The sequence below is a fragment of the Danio rerio genome, chromosome 8 (assembly GCF_049306965.1).
Source record: "Danio rerio strain Tuebingen ecotype United States chromosome 8, GRCz12tu, whole genome shotgun sequence".
NCBI lineage: Eukaryota > Metazoa > Chordata > Actinopteri > Cypriniformes > Danionidae > Danio > Danio rerio.
Genome location: NC_133183.1, coordinates 225,661 through 247,455, shown reverse-complemented (window position 1 = coordinate 247,455; position 21,795 = coordinate 225,661). Strand labels below are relative to the sequence as shown.

Sequence of the window (21,795 nt, the reverse complement as noted above, 5' to 3'; positions counted from 1 at the left end):
TGACATTGCTTGCTATCACAACCTGACATAAACAAATACATCACAACCAGTTTTTGTCTTTATCATGACAGCCTGACGTTACCAAGACTACACAACCTGTCATAAATCTGTCATAAACATGATCCTCATGAAGACATTATACATATGATTATTTTTCTGTCTCATGAAAAGAGTCGTTACTCTGTCAGATCATTTTTAAGAGCGTCATTAATATTTAATGACATGTAAATAACAAATTCAGCCTGTAGCCGAGGTCAAAGAAATATTAACGATACTTTTATGACATTCATGCCACATTTATAATGCCTCATGACAATCATGTTTATGGCAGATTTATGACAGGTTATGTTGTCTTGGTAACGTCAGTTTGTCATGACAAAGACAAAAACAGGTAGTGATGTATTTGTTTATGTCAAGCTGGCCTAATTAACTATGTCATATTTACATTTAAAATGACGTAACTGAGCGTATGACACTTAATAACAGTTACACACTGCAATCTGCCTATATTAACTTTTAAAAAGCGTTAGAATATTATGCCAATAACATTATGTGCTAATATTTACACAATAGGACATCACGGTGGCGTAGTGAATAGCACAATCGCCTCACAGCAAGAAGGTCGCTGGTTTGAGTCTCGGCTGGGTCAGTTGGTGTTTCTGTGTGGAGTTTGCATGTTCTCCCTGTGTTGGCATAGGTTTCTTCCAGGTGCTCCGGTTTCCCCCACAACTATAGGGGAATTGGGCGGGCTAAACTGGTCGTAGTGTATGTGTGGGCATGAATGAGTATGTATTGATGTTTCCCAGTAGTGGGTTGCAACTGGAAAGTCATCCCCTGCGTAAATCATATGTTGGATAAGTTGACGATTCTTTCTGCTGTGGAGACCCTGGATGAATAAAGAGACTAAGCCAAAAAGAAAATGGATGGATGGATGGATTTACACAATTGTTAAGGAACATTAGCGGATGTTCTGAGAATGCTCCCTGTTTCCTGGGCAGTAAAGCTTAATAACATTAAATTAGGAGATGTAAAATTAGGGAAAACGTGAATATTAATTCTGTTAGGTTACACTGACTGAATCTAGCTGTGTGTTGAAAATGTTATTGTGTGTGTGTGTGTGTGTGTGTGTGTGTCAGATGTGTTGTGTTGTGGAGGAGTGGTGTGGGATGTGAGGAATGAATTCAACAGGAACGCTGACGCTTTTAGAAGCATCAGATCGGGAAACAGCGGTGCTTTTACACTTTTCCAGTGTCTCTCAGTTTCTCTGCAGCTTCTCCAGCGCGTCTGCAGGCCTTCTTTAGCCTTCCTCTGCTCTTTTCTTCATTCTTTGTGTCTCTGATGTTCCTCCAGCTCTTGATTCTGTAGTGGTTCTCCCACGTCTGTTTCTCTGGCATTCCTCTGGTGTTTGATTTACCAGTTTATTTGTGTGGTGTTGGTTTTTCCGATGTTCGTTTCTCTAGTGTTGGTTTTACTAGAGTTTATTTCTTTAGTATTTGTTTTTTCCAATGTTTGTTTGTTTCTCTGGTGTTTGTTTAACCAAAGTTTATTTCTTAAAAAGTTTGTTTTTTTCTGATGTTGTTTTACTGATTGTTGTTTCTCTGGTGTGTGTTTTGCTTGGGTGTTTTTGTGGTCATTGTTTCTACAGTTTCTGTTTCTTTATTGCAGTTTCCAGTGTTTGTTTTACCCAACGTTTTTCTCTGTGGTGTTTGTTTTTTCAATGTTTGGTGTTTGTTTGTCTAATGATTGTTTGTCTGTTGTTTGTTTCACCAATGTTTGGTGTTTGTTTGTCTAATGATTGTTTGTCTGTTGTTTGTTTCACCAATGTTTGGTGTTTGTTTGTCTAATAATTGTTTGTCTGTTGTTTGTTTCACCAATGTTTGGTGTTTTTTATGATTGTTAGTCTGGTGTTTGTTTATTCAATGTTTGCAGTTTGTTTGTTTAATGATTTTTTTACCAATGTTTGGAATGAGAGCTGATGTAAAACACTGCCGGAGTGTGTGTGTATGTGGTGTTTGTTTTTGTGATGATTGTTTGTCTGGTGTTTGTTTTACCAATGTTTGGAAGCAGTGCTGATGGGAAACACTGAAGGTGTGTGTGTGTGTGTGTGTGTGTGTGTGTGTGTGTGTGTGTGTGTGTGTGTGTGTGTGTGTGTGTGTGTGTGTGTGTGTGTGTGGTGAATGTTTGGTGTTTTTCTCATGATTGTTTGTTTGGTGTTTGTTTCTGCAGTGTTGGTTGTTTGTTTGTCTAATGATTGTTTATCTGGTGTTTGTTTTACCAATATTTGGTGTTTTTATGTTTGTCAGGTGTTTGTTTGTCTATTGTTTGTTTTACCAATGTTTGGTGTTTTTTTATTATTGTTAGTCTGGTGTTTGTTTTTTTGATGATTGTTAGTCTGTTGTTTGTTTGTTTTTTCAAATGTTTGGTGTTTGTTTTTCTGATGATTGTTTAGCCAATATTTGTTTCTCTAGTGTTTGTTTTTCGCGTTGTTTTCTTCTTCGTGGTTTCTCCAGTGTTTGTTGTCTGTTGTTTGTTTCTCAAGTGTTTGTTTGTCTGGTGTTTGCTTTCTCAGAGTTTCACCAGTGTTTGTTTCTGCAGTGTTTCTCTCCTCAGTATTTCTCTAGTGAGGGGTGAAGTGTGTGTGTGTGTGTGTGTGTTTGGCCGTGGACGTTGCTGATCGTGTGATGTAATGAGGCGTGATCTGCTGTGGTGTTCTCTTACGGTTTGGCCGGTGCTGGTAAACTCACGTCAGACTTTGATTACTAATAACAGCAGCACCTGAAGTGTGCGACTGAGGAAGGAGAGCTGATGGGAAACACTGTCGGATTGTGTGTGTGTGTGTGTGTGTGTGTTTGTGTTTAATCCTCGGAGAGAATAAAGGAGCAGCGCTTTGATTTGAGCGGTGCTGGAGGGGCGTCTGTTCCTGCAGATAGAGACTCTAATCTGCTGTGTGTGTGTGTGTGTGTGTGTGTGTGTGTGTGTGTGTGTGTACTGGAGGAACGGTCATGTGACTCACTGTGTCTTGACTTCCTGTGTGTCCTGATGTGTTTCCTGCTTCATAATATCAGCAGCACAGAGAGGAAAAACCTGTGATGATGTGCTGGATGTGATGGTTTAGCTGAAATCAGCACATATTTACTTTACTGTGGGCTTTTACAAATACAGTATCTTACTATCAAAGCTCAGTGTGCTGATTGATTCCCACATTGCACTGCATCAGCTGCTCACTGTATTCAGGGGAAATCTTCATAGACTTACACTCAACTGAACTGAAGCGCTTTACATTTACTGGAGCTTCATCTGTGCTCAGCAGTGTGTGAATATCTCCAGCATTCTCTAATGAAAACACTGTGATTGACAGTCTCTCTTTATATGCGTCATCAGAGGGGGAAAGCCCCGCCCACTAGTGCCCATCTCATTAGCATGTCCAGCAGGCCTGAGTGAGAAGCAGCCGTCTGTCCGTTAGCCGTCAGTATAGACTAAGAGGATTATAGATGTGGAGCTCTAGATGAACAACGACAGGAGCCACATAGACTGACACACACACTTACACTGAAGCACACACACCTGACCAGCACTCACAACACACACACTGCTGTTTACATCTGTCACTATGACATCTGTAGCCCCGCCCTCTTCTGAAAAGAGCTCAATCTCATTTGCATTTAAAGCGACAGTCACCACAAATAGGATCAAAGCCTGAAAGGGTCAGTTTCAGAGAGCTGGAGAACACTATCTGTGTGTTATTCTCAACTCAAACACACACACACACACACACACACACACACTCTTGACACAGCAGAGATGCATTTACAGCGTGCAGTAAGGAGCAGAATAGAAGCCTTTAAACTCTGTAATTTGATTATGAATTGTATTTTGCTCATACTGTAAGAGTGCTGTAGACTGATGTCCACAGTCAGATTATTACACTAATGCTGAGGCACAATTCTGTGGCGCTTATCTTTGCATAACTTACAAACATGTTTACATCTCACAAACTGATCAGTGAATATTTATAAAACTATTATTTCATTTTACATGACAAGGCAAAAATCCAATGCTTAAGCACTGAAGAAATGTTCTTGTTTCTAGTTCAAATGCTAATCATTCTCAAATCATTCTGCATTTTCTAGACAAGCAAAAGAGCAAAGCTCAAATAAGAGTCAAAATGAAGCCAGTTTCTCCTTTAAAAAGCTGAATAATCTGCCCATGAGGGAAGAGAAATCATCTTGTGTCAAAAGCAGAAGCTAGATTATTTCCCTCAGCCCACTGTCAGATTATTCTGCTTGTTTTCAGAAACTCACTTCACTTTGACTCATAAGAGATGCAATGATTAACCGGCTTCTGTTAACCGTGCTTTAATTAATCATTCATTTTATTAATTCAATTTTAAAACAGTGGGTAGCGCTGTGGCCTCACAGCAAGAAGGTCTCTGGTTTGAGTCCCGGCTGGGTCAGTTGGTGTTTCTGTGTGGAGTTTGCATGTTCTCCCCGTGTTGGTGTGTGTTTCCTCCGGGTGCTCCGGTTTCCCCCACAGTCCAAACACATGCGCTATAGGGGAACTGATCAACTACACTGGCCGTAGTGTATGAGTGTGTGTGTGTGTGTGTGTGTGCGCGTGCGAATGAGTGTGTATGGGTGTTTCCCAGTACTGGGTTGCAGCTGTAAGAGCATCTGCTGCATGAAACCCATGCTAAAGTAGTTTACAGTCGATTCCGCTGTGGCGACCTCTGATTAATAAAGCCGAAAGGAAAATGAATGAATGAGTGTTCTGCCGTTTTGTTTTCAGTGTACAATTATTACTTCTGTTTAAAAGCCAAAAACATTTTCATTTATTTTTAAGCCTAAAGAGAAAGAGTTATGGACTACTGTTTGCTTTATTATTGTTATTTTGTGCTGTATTAATTGGTGACTGAGCAGCGATGAATAACACTTTATAATGGAAGGGGTTTTCTAAACTAGTAGTGGTTCGAAATTAATGAATGCATAATAATCGTCAGACTATAATCAAAGTCTATACTGGTGGCACGAGTAGTCAACAGTTCTTAAACACAGTGCTGTCTCTGGTCTAGAAAACGCCTCTCCACTTCAGCATGTTCAGATATTTACACTATAAACAGCACAAGCACTCTGCGTTATGAAGCATGTGTTTGCAGTGTGTGTCGGAGTCTCATATGCTGCTCATTGGTTACTCTTGATGCCGGTGTGTGTGTTTACGCGTCAGTGTGTGTTGCTTCTGCCGGTGTGTTCTGAGAAACGGCTCTGTTGAAGGAGGATGATCCGCGCCGGATTCATTAGTTGAGTGGATCTGCGAACTTAAGCAGCTCCTCAATTCCATTACGCCGCTTTACATTATTCAGTGATCTCATTCTGCACATATGACTGTCAGCAGCAGCGACTCACGGCTGCAGTCCTCTCCTTGCCTTTCTGTCATCTTTAGTTGGTGTAATGATGTAGTTATCACTCATTTGTCCAGTTTTTCTTATTTCAAGGGAAACTTAAAGTCTTATTTAGAGTTCTTGTTTAACTTCTCGTCTAAATATTTAAAATGACTGAATCAAGAAGCATTTTCCAGAAATAATGAGTCAAATGAAGAGAGTTTTCTTTAAAATAAGCAGAATAATCTGACACCAGGGTGAGTGAATTAATCTCATCTCACAGGGGAAAACTATTTTACTTCATTCACCCTGTTGTCAGATTATTTAGCTTGTTTTAAAGAAAAGCTCACTTTGTTTTGACTCATTATTTCTGAAAATACAATCATGCATCTAGAAAATGATTCCAGATTTAAAAAAATAAGATTTTTGGACTAGAAACAAGATAAAAACTACACTCTCTGCAGTGCAGATTAATCTTCATTCACTTTCCTTTGGCTTAGTGCCTTACTTAATCAGGGGTTTGCCACAGTGGAATGAACCACCAACTATTCCAGCATATGTTTTACACAGCAGATGTCCTTCCAGCTGCAACCCAGTACTGGGAAAGTGTAGATTAATATTTGGCAAGGGACACTGGGCTGGGTTTATCGGTGCAGATATTGTGTCTGCGTGCGCGGCGGCGGCGTCTGTGTTTATCTGGCAGACGGAGAATGACCCGTTCACTCAACGAAGATAAATGACGTGGACAGAAGCGCTGAATGAGGAGATAATGAGAGCAGAATCTGTCTGCCGCTCCGCTGGGGAAACCATTTAATACGCAAATTAAAGATGTGTTTGACTTCACCGTGATGAGGGCGATCTCCGACACACACACACACACACACACACACACACACACACACACACACACACACACACACACACACACACACACACACACACACACACACACACACACACACACAAACACACACACACACACACACAGCGCCCTCATCACGGTGAAGTCAAACACATCTTTAATCTGCCTGTATGTGTGTGTGTGTGTGTGTGTGTGTGTGTGTGTGTGTGTCATATCAGGACACAAACGTATTTAATGACATGGGAATTGTAACTACACGGGAATTACTAGGAGATAGGGAATTATGAGGACACTGCTGATGTGTCCATGTCTCAAAATGCTTCTAAATGACACAGATTGAGTATTTCCAGAAAATAAAACTGCACACATGTCCTTCAGTGTCCTGTGAGGGTTGTGTTTAGGGGATGAAAAAACACTCCTGTGGGTTATGACTATTATGATATTCTGCCATTTTGTGATATATTGTGAAAGTGCTGTCATGAATATTCATATTTTATGGGAGGATTTATTGCAGAATGAGAGTGATGATGATTTATGAACTGTGTCAATGTGGATGAACAGGTCAGTGCTGATCATGTGTGAAACCGAATGTCCCCACAAGTATAGCAAAACCAGTTAATTTTCAGCTTGTGTGTTGATTTTTGGTCCTCATGAGTCACACAGAACGGAGGATTTTGAAGATGCATAAATTGAGAATGTTTGCTGTGAGGGGGGTTTAGGGGCATTTTCATGTGAGCTTTTACAGTATAAGAACATTACGACTATGGAGAGCCTGTGTGTGTGTATGTGTGTGTGTGTGTGTGTGTGTGTGTGTGTGTGTGTGTGTGTGTGTGTGTGTTTGAGGTAGTGTCTGCGTCTGCTGCTGATAACACTCTTTGTTCTGCTCTCTCTCTCTTTCACACACACACACACACACACACACACACACACACACACACACACACACACACACACAGAGGCTGAGCGAGCGAGCGCAGGCCTTCTTCACGGTGTGCTGATGCTCATCTTCTCGGGCAGGAATCCTCCAGGGCCGTTTTAAAGTCAAAACTTCCTCTTTGGCGTATCAGAAGTGATTCTGCCGTCTGGAGCTTAAGCTGCTTTACTGCTGCTGTTTATTCTGCAGCACTGGAGGCTTTATCTGAAAAAGAGCATAATCCTGACCGTGTGTGTGTGTGTGTGTGTGTGTGTGTGTGTGTGTGTGGAGAGACCCGCTCCTGCTAAACACATTCAACTTGCAGAGGCACACAACTGATCCAGAGTCAGCCGCTGCACACACTAAACACAGAGAGCTGTCTGTCTGTCTGTCTGTCTCTCCTCCAGACAGCAAACTACTCTACTTACAGGCCAAACTGTCCAACACTACTGAGTGGATGAGTTTACTTGTTCACTAATGAGTGGATGAGTTTCTTGAGTTTGTTGACTAGTAAATAAGAGCTTATCTGTTGTCTAATTAGGGGATGAATTTGTTGACAAATGAGGGTATGGGTATATGTGTTGACTAGTAAGTGGATGAGTATGTTGACTCAGGAGTGGATGGGTTTGTTGACTAGTGAATAGATGAGTTATCTGTTGACTAATGAGTGGATGAGTCATCTGTTGACTAATGAGTGGATGAGCATGTTGACTAGTGAGGGGATGAGTTATCTGTTGACTAATGAGTGGATGAGTATATTGACTAATGAGTGGATGAGTCATCTGTTGACTAGTGAGGGGATGAGTTATCTGTTGACTAATGAGTGGATGAGTCATCTGTTGACTAGTGAGGGGATAAGTTACCTGTTGACTAGTGAGTGGATGAGTATGTTGACTAATGAGTGGATGAGTCATCTGTTGACTAATGAGTGGATGAGCATGTTGACTAGTGAGTGGATGAGTTATCTGTTGACTTGCGAGTGGATGAGTTGATCAGTCAGCTAGTGAACATATAGGTTTGTTCACTGACTAGTGTGTGTGTGTGCGTGTATTTGTTTCCTGTGATTGTGTGTAATGTCTGATGATGTCTGATGAAGCGCTGTTGGTTCTGCAGATCTTCATATTATTCGTCCCTCATGTAAAGCACATTTCAGGCCAGTTAGTGATCAATAACTCTGTGTGTTCATCATGTGAGCTCATCATTAGTATTGAAGACAGATCCTCAGTGAATGAGCTGAAGTGGTCAGTCTGTGTCTGTGTGACCCCCTGAGCTCTTTCATGCTTGATGCTCTAAAGCAGCGGTGGGCAAACTCGGTCCTGGTGGGCTGATGTCCTACATAGTTTAGCTCCACCTCTAATCAAACACACCTGAACATGCATATCAGAGTCTTCAAGATCACGAATGATCTATCAGCAGGTGTGTTGATCAGCTAAACTGCAGGACACCGGCCCTCCAGAACCCAGTTTGCCCATCTCTGGTTGTAATCTGGACTTGAATATGTGTGTGTGTGTGTGTGTGTGTGTGTGTGTGTGTGTATGTGTGTGTGTGTGTGTGTGTGTATTGATTTTCCCCCGTGTGATGCAGTTGTGTGTGCTCGTCTGCAGACGTGTGTCCTGAATGATGATTCCTGCTATTGTGGTTGTTTTCTCTCGATACGTCACTCTCCGTATCCTCCACATGAGCGCTTCAAATTAGCACCAATTATTGTAAGTGTAAAATTGAATTACAGGCTCTAATGAAGGACTGGAGCGGCTCTGCATGCGGCTCACGTAACCCACAATTCAATTCAGATGCTTTTCTCCTGCATTGCTGTTTTCAGACAATGAGACTGACGCTCTGAGAGACGCAGAGCTGTGATCTATGATGCAGGCCGTAAATTAATGAGAAATCTCCATTAGAGAAATTGCATGACAGCACTGATATCAGGAGCGGCTCATCACAAACAGCACAGAAATGAGATATTGAACAGCCGTCGCTGCTGGAGGAGGAGGAGGAATATGAGGCTGCTGTTCTATCACCGACTACACGGAAAATACAGGCCTTTCTTCTGCTGTATCTAGACCAAATATCTAGACATGCTGAAATCTAGAATGTGACATGTTAAATATATAGTTTTATCTTCACAGATAATGAGTCAAAATGAAGAGAGTTTCTACTTAAAACAAGCAGAATAGTCTGACCATGGGGAAGCAGAATAGTCTGACCATGGGGAAGCAGAAGAATCACGTTTTCTTTGACATTAGATTATTTTGCTAACTACTGTAGGGCTGTGCGATTAACCAGAATTGAATCACGATCACGATTTGAAACATTGCAAATAGCTAACTGCAAGAGGCTGCGATATGAAATATATATATATATATATATATATGTATTATATAATTTCCCCCACCCAGAGCAAATGCATGACTGCGGTCTGTGTGTGACAGTCTGGCAAAAATGCTTTTTTACTTAGAGTTTTTGTCTTGTTTCTAGTCCAAATACTTACAAATTCTTAAATCAAGAAGCATTTTCTAGACAAGCAACACATTGTCATGTTTTAAGAACTAATCTGCCAAAATGAAGTGAGTTTTTCCTTAAATCAAGCTAAATAATCTGCCAATAAGGTGAGCAAAATCATCTTATCACAAATCGAAAAACAAGATTATTTTGCTCACCCCAGCTTGATTTAAGGAAAACTCACTTCATTTTGGCAGATTAGTTCTTAAAACAAGACAATATGTTTTGCTTGTGTTTAAAATGCTTCTGGATTTGAGAACTTTTAGATATTTGGACTAGAAACAAGACAGAAAATTCAAGTAAGAAAAGCATTTTATGCAGTGATAGCCAATTGAGTGAACGCACCTTCGCTTTGTTCAATTAGAAGTGTGTTACCAAACTACACTCTCGATAACATCGAGTTATTTATTTAACCCAATGGTTGAGTTAAAAATATTTGGTGCTTTGTTTGTTGGGTTATTTTTCATCTTTATCGGGTTATTTATCAATAACTCAAGCAATTGGGTTAAATATTTGGTGCTTTGTTGGGTTATTTTGAACCTTTTTTAGGTTACTTGTTTAATAACTCAACCGGTTGGGTTAAAATAATAATAATTTCAACAGTCAACTGAGTGGAACTTAAAATGTAATGAAAATAAAGCATTTACAATATTTTTGAAAACCGTATGTTATTTATTTACACAGCCATAATTATAAAAATAATAGTATACTAGTAATAGTAGCAATAGTAATAACAGAATGAAAAAAATAACATTTAATCAAAATAACCCAATGCATTGGGTTAAAATAACCCATAGTTGGGATGGTGCTGTAATAACCTATTGGTGGGTTATATGTTGGGGCCTTTTTAACCCAACTATTTTACCTGAGTATGCGAAATGCCCACAATAAAAACAGACAGGAAACCACGGACAAGTGGGATGATGGCGTCTGCCGCTTCAGAAGCATTAATAGACAAATTCATACCAAAGAAAAACAGCATGCTGGTAATATGGGAGTATTTGGTTTCAAAGTTACAACACTGGTTCATATGTAAGAGATGTCTCAGAATTGTTCCCACAGCATGAGAAAATACAACAACCAGCACCTAAAAAAGCACCACAGACAGCAGGTGATAACTAACGCCGTAACTCACTAATGTTTACTCTAGAGACAAAGCAGTGTTTCATTTCTGAATGATTAAAAACAAATTTGAATAAACGTTGGAGTAAGTTATTATCTTTTCCGTTCCTTTTTTTGACCAACACTCCCTGCATTTCAGCGACGAAATTGCAATATTTGTTAAAAAATTGCAGTTAGATATTTTTGCCAAATCACACAGCGCTATTGTTAACCGTACAATATTTTTCAGTTGTTTATTAATGCTTCTTGATTTAAGATTATTTAAATATATGCCTCTTAAATACATTTTCACATTGTATGTTTCATTTATTAATTTTTAACTTCAGTGCTAGCTATTTATGCGTTGCAATAAAATATAGAAGTGAGAAGTGTTGCCTCTGAAACAATCTGAAATAAAACATTTCTACAGCTAAACTAAAATAAAAGTGAATAAAATAATTAAAATGTACAGCATAACATCATTACAACTATGGGAAGTCCCCAAAACACAGGAAAACATGTTTTGTGTGTGTGTGTGATCAATTACTCTATGATCTCAGTAGTGTGTTTGTGTGTGTGCACCTTGTATTTCTCATGTTCTGGTGACCAAATGTCCCCACAAGTATAGCAATACCAGTACATTTTGAGTTTGTGGGCACATTTTCTGGTCCCCAGAGGGAAAACGGATAAAACAGGTGCAGAGATTCCTAGGGTTGGTTTTAGAGGGAGAGGAGAGACTCACTATACAGTCCAGTACTAACCTCACTACAGCTGAGAGAGACCATACAGAAAACTGCACTGTGTGTGTGTGTGTGTGTGTGTGTGTGTGTGTGTTGTTGTCGTCCGGTTAGCCGCTGATTAGCGAGGCTTAACTGTGAATAAGTGACTGAACAGCATCATTACCTCATCAGATCTCATTAACAGGAGACCTGTCTGCTCCATCACACGTCACCAATCAGTCCAGTCTGTGTGTGTCTGTGTGTGTATGTGTGTGTGTCTGTGTGTGATATTACCCCCATAGACATTTACTAGATATTAGTATGTTTAATAGAGATTATTAGATATTGCCTACGCTATTGTCTATTGGAAAGAATGTGTCAATAGAGCCGCCATCTTGGTACAGGGTAGCGCTCCTTTGAAATGAATGTGGGAGCAAGGTGCAGTGGAGGACTGTGGCCATCCAGAGCCAGAGATACACACACATATCTATGATTGGAGGTTTCCCGCCGGTCAGTATGCAAATATTTAAATTATGAAAATTTGAATTTGACATCACTTTTCTACATGGCTGGCTCAGTGAGCGCACGTTTGTGTATAATCATGTATTATCTCCCTCCCTGTTAGACTTGATCTAATCCGTGTGCTGAAACACACACCCTGGGTGGAGGGAGCGATTCATTTGTGAGTGAATCTCCTTTATGAATGCATCTATGTGCAGATCCACCTTTCTGATCTGAATGGTCTACAACATCAGTAATCTTCAGTCATTTAGAGCGGGCGGTGCGCACACTGAGCCCAGCACTGTTATCAGGCACCCTGATCAGTAGACCCACACCGAATCTGTGCGCACAGAATTTTAGCCCATCATCACTTCTGTTTATTTACTTGTGTAAATGTGTGCAAATTCATAATTATTCAGTTTTTACATTAATTTCAGTAATATTATTGACTAATATAAAATATTAACATGATTTATGTGCAATACAGTGTGCACAGTAATATTTTCTGTCTTTTAGTGCAGATATTATATGAGAGACGTGCTTTGTTTACCAAATAAAGTGAATCTAGGATTTGCATTGTAAACATTACATACAAGTTAAGAAGGTATTACTTATTAGTTCATAAATTAAGGTTTTAGTTATGAAACTCCCAAAATCATTCTATAGAAATCCACAGATTTATACCAAAATCCTGCAGAGAAACAGCAAAACGTCCGCAGATTCTGTCTGGCCCTGCTTATAAGTGACCTCAGAAACAAGTGGTATTTCATCTACAGTGTTAGCTGATTTATTCAACAGCACGAGCATTAGCCGAGTGTTGAGTGTGAGCTGCTGCTGCTCTGCTGTATGGTCAGTGCAGTGGAGACTGTATCATCATCAATAACGTTACTGTGGAGCACAAACATAGAACATGGAGTTCATAACACAGAACACATTAAAAAGCGAAACCTATGAAGTGTTTTGCCTTTGTGCTTTGTTTTCTTAGTTTGCTCAATCCTACACCCGAACACAGCACTAGAGTCCTGCATCTTCACACTGGCTTTAGTCTTGACTAGTTCAGTGGAGTGACATTTGTCCTGGGAGCCCTGTACCAATATGGCGGCACTATTAATGCATGCTCAGGGTCTGTATACAATATCTAACGTGTATATATATATATATACTATGTATTAACCCTTGTGTGCTGTTTAGATTGACTCTCCTTTGGTGATGTCGGTGCTGTTTTCACCCCATTGACTTCCATTATAATCACATTTATTGATTGTAAAGCCACGGTGTGTGTGTGTGTGTGTGTGTGTGTGTGTGTGTGTGGAGCAGCTGTGTTTGTGCTATGCTGATAGTGTGTGTCTTCATCTCCTTCACACTGGACATCATCAGTGATTTGCTCTGTGCTCTTGTCCAGTACACGCCGTCTCTCAGGAGTGTGTTCGTTCATTAGCGCAGGTCCATCTCATGTTCAGCAGCCTCATCTTTACTAACACCACTGACGCTCTGTTTATTACAGCACACACATCATTTACTGCCATTTCAATTAGAGCCAGCTTTAATTAATTACAGTGGCGGCAGTGGGTCAGCGAGGACTCTCTGGAGGTTCGGGTGCAGAAGCTGCGGCTTATTTCTGGCAGATGAGTGTGTGTGTGTGCGTGTGTGAGAGATCATAGTCATTCCACTATCTACACTACAAAAAAATGCTTTTCATTCTTAGACTTTTGGTCTTGTTTCTTGTCCAGAATCCAAAAGTTCTTAAATCAAGAAGCATTTTCTAGACAAGCGCAACACACAGTGGACACACACACGCACGCACGCACGCACGCACACAAACACACACACACAAACACACAAACACACACACACACACACACACACACACACACACACAAACACACACACACACACACACACACACACACACACACACACACACACACACAAACACACACACACAAACACACAAACACACACACACACACACACACACACACACACACACACACACACACACACACAAACACACACACACACGTACGTACAGTTATCTTCATTCATTCATTCATTTTCTTTTTGGCTTTAGTCCTTTTATTAATCAGGAGTCGCCACAGCAGAATGAACCACCAACTACTCTAGCATATGTTTTACACAGTGGAAGCCCTTCCAGCTGCAACCCAGTACTTGGAAACACCCACACACCCTTATTCACACACACACACGCACACACATTACAGCCAGTTTGGACTGTGGGGGAAACCGGAGCACCCGGAGGAATTCCACGCCAACACAGGGAGAACATGCAAACTCCACACAGAAACACCAACTGACCCAGCCGAGACTCAAACCAGCAACCTTCTTGCTGTGAGGCGATCATGCTACCCACTCTGCCACCGTGACACCTGTACAATCATCTTTAAACACTTAATTCTGTCTGATTTATGAGCTTTTTTCCTCGCAAAGTCCAAAAAATTAACACACAAACTCAGAATTTACTGGTATTGCTATACTTGCGGGGACATTTGGTCCCCACAGTGTAAGGAATACAGGGCTTGACTTTAACTTTTATGATCAGCAGCCACTGTTGCTAGTAGTTTTCTGATGTTATGGAGTCCATTTTCATTAGCCACAATTTGGTTGTTTTGAAAATATACTTTATATGCATAAATAAGACTTGAGAATAGCTTGATGAAGTAAAATGGCTTGATTTGCATGTTGTGTAATGTCCATATGCCTCCTCAGTTGACTTTTCTCTCTGTGACTGTACTCGGTGTGCATGAGAGGGGTTGTGCTTTCAAAGTGTTTCACTGCAATTAGTTTGGATTTCACAAGACTTTTCATCAGAGCTCAACACTGAGGAGTTCACTCATTCTTCCCTGGCCAAAAATTATACATTAATAATGATTTCTTAGCCATACATTTTAAATAATGTGTCAAAGCAAGCGAACAGCTGTATACACACACTTTATTTAAAAACAATCCTACAAAAAAACACACATTTAAGATAAAAAAAAAGAATTATAGTGCTAAAACTACAGCAGTCAGTCCAACACAATCTCACGGCAATTCGTAACTTTTTAATTTAGTGGCTAATTCGTATGAATTCGTACGATCTAATTCGTACAATTTAGTACGATTTGCTCATCCCCCAATGACGGTTGGGGTTAGGGGTGGGGTCAGGTGCCACGCCTTCTTTTTAAAATTGTATCATTTCGTACGACTGAACTGAATTAGCCACTAAACTGGCAAAACGTAAAATACTTACGTTTTCTTGTGAGATCAGGCTGGTCAGTCTGCAGATCAGTAGTTAACTGTACAATAATGAAGGATCATGTGTACATTAGGCTCATTAATAATCAATAAATGGTCAAAGCGAAAGCCTCAAACACAACCGATCACATCAGCTGTGTTTCCAGGTACGGCTGCTTTGCGCAAGGAAGCAGGTGCTTCAAAACACACACACACACACACACACACACACACACACAGGTGATGGGATGCGTGTGACACTGAAGTGTGTGAACATCGGCTGCGTCTCACCGTGCGCATGACCATCCTCTCTCGATATTCAGCTGCTTTCTCCTGCTCACGTGACGCAGTTATGACTGTCATCTCTCACGCGGGCCACGCTCTGATTGTTGAACTCTGCTTTTAATAACACATCATGTCCACTGGTTATGAAGAGCACACAGCAGGAGAGTGATGCATCATTATGTCTGTGCGTGGTTGCGCTGGGTTATGTCAGCAGCGGTGTGGCATTTGCCTGATCCTCTGTGATTGAGCTGAGTTAGTGTTGGTGTGAGGCTGATCTGATGTTCAATTACTAACAGTGTGAATTCTGCGCATTAGAGCTGACCTTTCATCAGCGCGATTAAATCATGAGGCGAGAGATGTGAATCACAGCTGATTCATTCATCACACAGAGCGCAGGGCATTGTGGGATACGCTGAGGATCAGATGCTGTGCACTGTAAAACATCCTCACATTAGCAGCTTTACGCTTTTCGTGACTCATATTTTTTTTTTCCTCATTTATTTCTGTTGAGTTGCATTATGGGATCTTGATCTTCCTCCAGCAGGTTTTAACCTATACAAGTATGTAAAATTGTGTGTTCTGCACATGTGTAACAGTGTGCAGTGCTGTATTGTGTGTGTGTGTTGGTGTTGTATATTACACTACAGACTCCGTGTCATAAACTGCAGCACGTTTACTCTTACTCTACACTCTTATTCCTCTACAGATTGTCTCTGATTTTATCTCAAACCTCTAAACCGTCAGTAAAAGTCTCTTTGTTGAACTGTAGAGCTGAGTTTACATCATTAGCAGTGGACAGAGTTCACACATTCTTTAATTCATGCACATCCTGGCGTTTCCATATAGCACTGTATAATGCACTAGCCCAAACACAGAGACCCAGCTAGAGTCAGTGTGAGTCTGCAGACGGCTCCTCCAGTGTTTCTCCCACAATCCTCCAGTCTGTGATTTGTGTTCATTTGTTGTGTTCCTGAGAGAGGTCAGAGGTCAGACAATAAATCACAGCAGCAGCTTCTGTATATCAGATCGCTGTTTCCCCCTGAACGTCCACTGATTGGTCGAGGTTTTCCTCCTGAACATTCTCCAATTGGCTGTTTTTCCCCTGATCATTCTCTCATTGGCCGTTTTCTCCCTGAACGTTCTCTTATTGCCCGTTTGTCTCCAGAGCGTCCTGATTGGCTGTTTTGCCCCTGAGAGTGCTCTGATTGGCTGTTTTCTCCTGAGCATTCTGTAATTGGGTGTTTTCCCCCTGAATATTCTCTGATTGGCTGTTTTCCCCCTGAGAGTGCTCTGATTCACCGTTTTCTCCTAAGCATTCTCTGATTGGCTGTTTTCCTCCTGAGAGTGCTCTGATTTGCTGTTTCCTCTTAAACATTCTCTGATTGGCTGTTTTCCCCCTGAGCGTTCTCTGATTGTCTGATTTTTCCTTGAACATTCCCTCATTGTCTGTTTTCTCCCTGAACATTCTCTTACTGCCTGTTTAACTCCAGAGCGTCCTCTGATTGGCTGTTTTGCCCCTGAGAGTGCTCTGATTGGCCGTTTTTTCCTGAGCATTCCCTGATTAGCTGTTTCTCACCTGAGTATTCTCTGATTGCCCGTTTATCTCCTGAACATCCTCTGATTGGCTGTTTTCCCTCTGAGCATTTTCTGATTGGCTGTTTTCTCCTGAGTGTTCTCTGATTGGCTGTCTGTTCCTCCTGCAGGCTGAAGTTCAGAAGAGATCGTGCGGGACAGTAAAGATGCGAGCGCAGGCCCTGCTGCTGTACCTGACGCTGCTGCAGACGGCTGGAGCCGCTTTCCCAGAAGACACCGAGCCCATCAGCATCGCACATGGAAACTGTGAGTCTGCAAAAACGTGTTATTTACATAGAGTTTTAGTCTCGTTTCTAGAACAAATATCTCCAAATTCAAGAAGCAGTTTTCTAGACAAGCACAATATATGGCCTTTTAGAAATAATGAGTCAAAATGAAGTGAGTGTTTTTACTTGAACATCAGATTATTCTGCTTGTTTTAAGGAGAAACCCACTGATTATTTCTGAAAACAACACTATATGACAACACTTGTCTAGAAAATGCTCCTGGATTTGAGAATTTTTAAACATACAGACAAGAAACAAGAGCGAAACTCGTTTGTTGTAGCGTCTGCATCTCTCAGAGCTCTGTAATTATTGCACCAGTGTGAATTAATCTGTGCTGTTCATCATCTTCCCCATCAGACACTAAACAGTACCCAGTGTTCGTGGGACACAAACCAGGCAGGAATAACACACAGCGACACAAACTGGACATCCAGCTGATCGTCATCATGAACCGGACGCTGTATGTGGCTGCGAGGTGAGTCTGATCTTCATCATCACTCCTGATCTGAGAACGCAGACAGAGCAGACTGCTGACATTATGAAGAGCAGGCAGATCCAGCGCGCGCACACACACACTCACACACACGCCTCTTATATGATTATATTGTACACACGTGTGTGATTTACCCAGAGCTGAAGACACTCCCCTTCACTGATTGATTGACCTGGACTCCGCCCACTCACTCTCACTAATGAAAACACCGGAGCTCAGACTGATTGATAGCTGTAGGCTCCGCCCACTTATCTTCCACCAATGAGAGCTCTGCGCAGCTGTGGCTCAGTGACCGGCTGATGGGTTTTGGAGTAATAGGAGTAAATCCTCCAAAAATCTGAGAGCAGATCCAGAGTTCTGGACGTGACTTTTACAGTAAAAACTGAACATAAAGTCACAGAGAGAGTAGATGTTCACATTATATTGAAACTATTGTGTATGTTTTCCAGAACAGCTGACCACAGAGTTATGAGATCAGAGAGATATCAGTCTGTCAACATGTTTAGTGCTGTAAATGAGGGAAATAAACGTGTGTTATGAACGTGATTAAAAACGTCTGCGGTTTACAGTACACAACACACTGTGTAGAAATTCTATGAATTAAACTGCACAACCCAAAAGAAACAATAATAATCAAGAAGTAGAATCTAGAGTCGGCTCTCTAGAACACAAACATCACTGGTTTAATCTTATTTAATATGTGAAAGTGTGGTTATGGATGTGACAGATGTGAAATTGCCCCTTGTGTGACTTTGGTAAATCTAATAGAATAGTATGAAAACACTGACAGATGCACTGAGTATTGCTATAGTACTGTCAAATACTTGCTCACCCAAATAACCCAGAAATAGTTTCCGTATTTTGGTGAAACTGATTTTTTTTCATGGCAAGGTTGACATTTGCATGGAATTGCTCACGTCTATTTTCAGTTTTGAAATCACAACAACATCCTCTAAACAAACACTCAGTCAAAGAGAAACAGAGTTTGTATGAATCTGACGTTTCGATGAGCTGGTGTGAAAATAAATACAGACAGAAGCTGATGTAGTACAGGAGAGCTGATCTGCTCATCAGTACAACTGTGGGATCTTCATCTGAAGTGAAGCTCTCTCTCTCTCACACACACACACACACACACACACACACACACACACACACACACACACACACACACACACACACACACAGCTCTCCGTCTGTCTGTGTGTCTCCGTGCAGGACAGTGTCCACATTCCGCACCCGTCTCCTGTGATGCTCCATAGCAACCCAAACCCGTCTGAACCCTCAGTGGCAGCAGAAACTGACCCCAGAACAGCTGACAGCACAGCTGAGACTCTGCACACAGACACACACACGCATGTAACAACAGCTCATATATGATGAGAGGCGGAGCTAAGTGGATTGACAGGTGTGAGACGCATACTAATGAGCTCCATTCACCGCAAACAGAGAGAGAGAGAGAGAGAGAGAGAGAGAGTTTGACAAAAGACCACCAGATGGACAGATGAGGGGCTCATTCCAGCACACACACTTTCTCTCACATTCCAGCTCACACATAATCCAGCACACACACACATACAAATGCTTCAAGCAAATACTTAGAATGTCCATATCCACAGTTCAGGGATCAGTGTGTTATTTATAACGGCTGATACTGTATATATCATGCTGAAACACACTGCAGGAGCACTCGTACTCAGAGTTTCTGTCTTCATTCTAGCACAAACATCTAAAAACTCTCAAATCAGTCTGCATTTTCTAGACAAGCACAATAATACAGTGTTAATTTCAGAAATACTGAGTCAGAATGAAGAGTTTCCCCTTAAAACAAGCAGAATACTCTTGCTTTTCATTTTGACACCAGATTATTCTGCTTGTTTTACAAAACTCTTCATTCTGACTCAGTATTTCTGAAATCAACACTATTATTGTGCTTGTCTAGAAAATGCAGACTGATTTAAGAGTTTTTAGATGTTTGTATTAGAATAAAGACAGAAACTGAGAAAGAAAAATGTTTTTTGCAGTGCACACACACACACACACACACACACACACACACACACACACACACACACACACACACACACACACACACACACACACACACACAGCTGGTGTTCAGTCATAAATCAGTGTGAACGAGGAGCATCAGGTAGAGCAGTCATTAAAGCTAATGATGCGGGAGGGTTTATTGCTGCTCCTCTGGTCCTGATGCTGCGGAGTCTCCTGAGGGAGCTTTTACACTTCAGTTCAACAATCAGCTGATCCTGGACCTGTTCATCCTCATCACTCATCTCCAGATCATACAGCTCTTCACAAGAACAAGTGTGTGATCAGATTAAAAAAAGCAGTGTTGTGAAGGACAGATCTATCCATGCTCAATCATTACCAGCAGTGCAGTGATTGGCTGACAGGAGCAGTGTCATGACATCATCTCATTAATATTCAATTTACAGTCATGTGAGCAAAATGACAATGATGATATTCAATAATGTTCCACCTTTGCTGTGCGTTATTTGTACAAGCTCTGCTGTATTTAGCAGTTTATTTAGTTGCAACTTTAAAGCTGATTATCAATGTAACAATATTTAGGTTTATTAATCCCATAGCTGTTATTTACATCATTTAACTTAAAGCATTTTGGTATTTGAATAGTGTCTGCATAACCATTGCACATTTATAGAATTATTATAATTATATGATTTAAATTATTACATATTTTATGTATATAAATATATATATGCTCATCGGCCCCTTTATTAGGTACACCTGACTAGTACCGAGTTGGACCCCTTTTGCCTTCAGAACTGCCTTAATTCTTGGTGTCAGAGATTCAACAAGCTGCTGGAAATATTCCTCAGAGATTTTGCTCCATGTTGTCATGATAGCATCACACAGTTGCTGCAGATTTGTACATCCATGATGCCAATCTCCCGTTCCACCACATCCCAAAGCTGCTCTATTGGATTGAGCTCTGGTGACTGTGGAGGCCATTTGAGTACAGTGAACTCATCGTCATGTTCAGCAGTCTGAGATGATTGAGCTTTATGACATGCTGCGTTATCCTGCTGGAAGTAGCCATCAGAAGATGGAGACACTGTGCTCATAAAGGGATGGACATGGTCAGCAGCAATACTCAGGTAGGCTGTGGCGTTGATGCTCAATTGGTACTAATGGACCCAAAGAAAATCTCCCCCACACCATTACACCACCACCACCAGCCTGAACCGCTGATACAAGGCAGGATGATCCATGCTTTCATGTTGTTGAGCCGAGCATCCGAATGTGTCAGCAGAAATGGAGACTCATCAGAGCAGCAACGTTTCTCCAATCTTCTATTGTCCAGTTTTGGTGAGTCTGTGTGAATTGTAGCCTCAGTTTCCTGTTCTTAGCTGACAGGAGCGGCACCCGGTGTGCTCTTCTGCTGCTGTAGCCCATCCGCCTCAAGGTTGGCCGTGTTGTGTGTTCAGAGATGCTCTTCTTCAGAGCTCGGTTGTAGCGAGTGCTTATTTGAGTTACTGTTGCCTTTCTATCAGCTGGAACCAGTCTGGCCATTCTCCTCTGACCTCATCAACAAGGCATTTGCGCCCACAGAACTGCCGCTCACTGGATATTTCCTCTTTGTCGGAGCATTCTCTGTAAACCCTAGAGATGGTTGTGCGTGAAAATCCCAGTAGATCAGCAGTTTCTGAAATACTCAGAGCAGCCCGTCTGGCAGCAACAACCATGCCACGCTCACAGTCTCTTAAATCCCCTTTCTTCCCCATTCTGATGCTCGGTGTGAACTGCAGCAGATCCTCTTGACCATGTCTACATGCCTAAATGCAGTGAGCTGCTGCCATGTGATTGGCTGATTAGACATCTGCATTAACGAGCAGATGGACAGGTGTACCTAATAAAGTGGCCGGTGGGTGTATGATAATCTACTTTCAGTCGCTCTCAGGTGTTGTGCTA

General features: G+C 41.3%; 1 protein-coding gene across 4 annotated transcripts in view; it reads left to right on the top strand.

The window, feature by feature from the left end:
* sema6a (sema domain, transmembrane domain (TM), and cytoplasmic domain, (semaphorin) 6A) overlaps window positions 1-21,795 on the top strand; it is a 97,478-nt gene that overhangs the window by 19,694 nt on the left and 55,989 nt on the right. For all 4 annotated transcript variants that reach the window (XM_073909171.1, XM_073909170.1, XM_073909169.1 and 1 more), the window contains 2 exon segments: window positions 17,192-17,327; window positions 17,706-17,823. In XM_073909171.1, coding sequence (XP_073765272.1) covers window positions 17,228-17,327; window positions 17,706-17,823 — 218 coding nt within the window. In that variant the 5' untranslated portion in view covers window positions 17,192-17,227.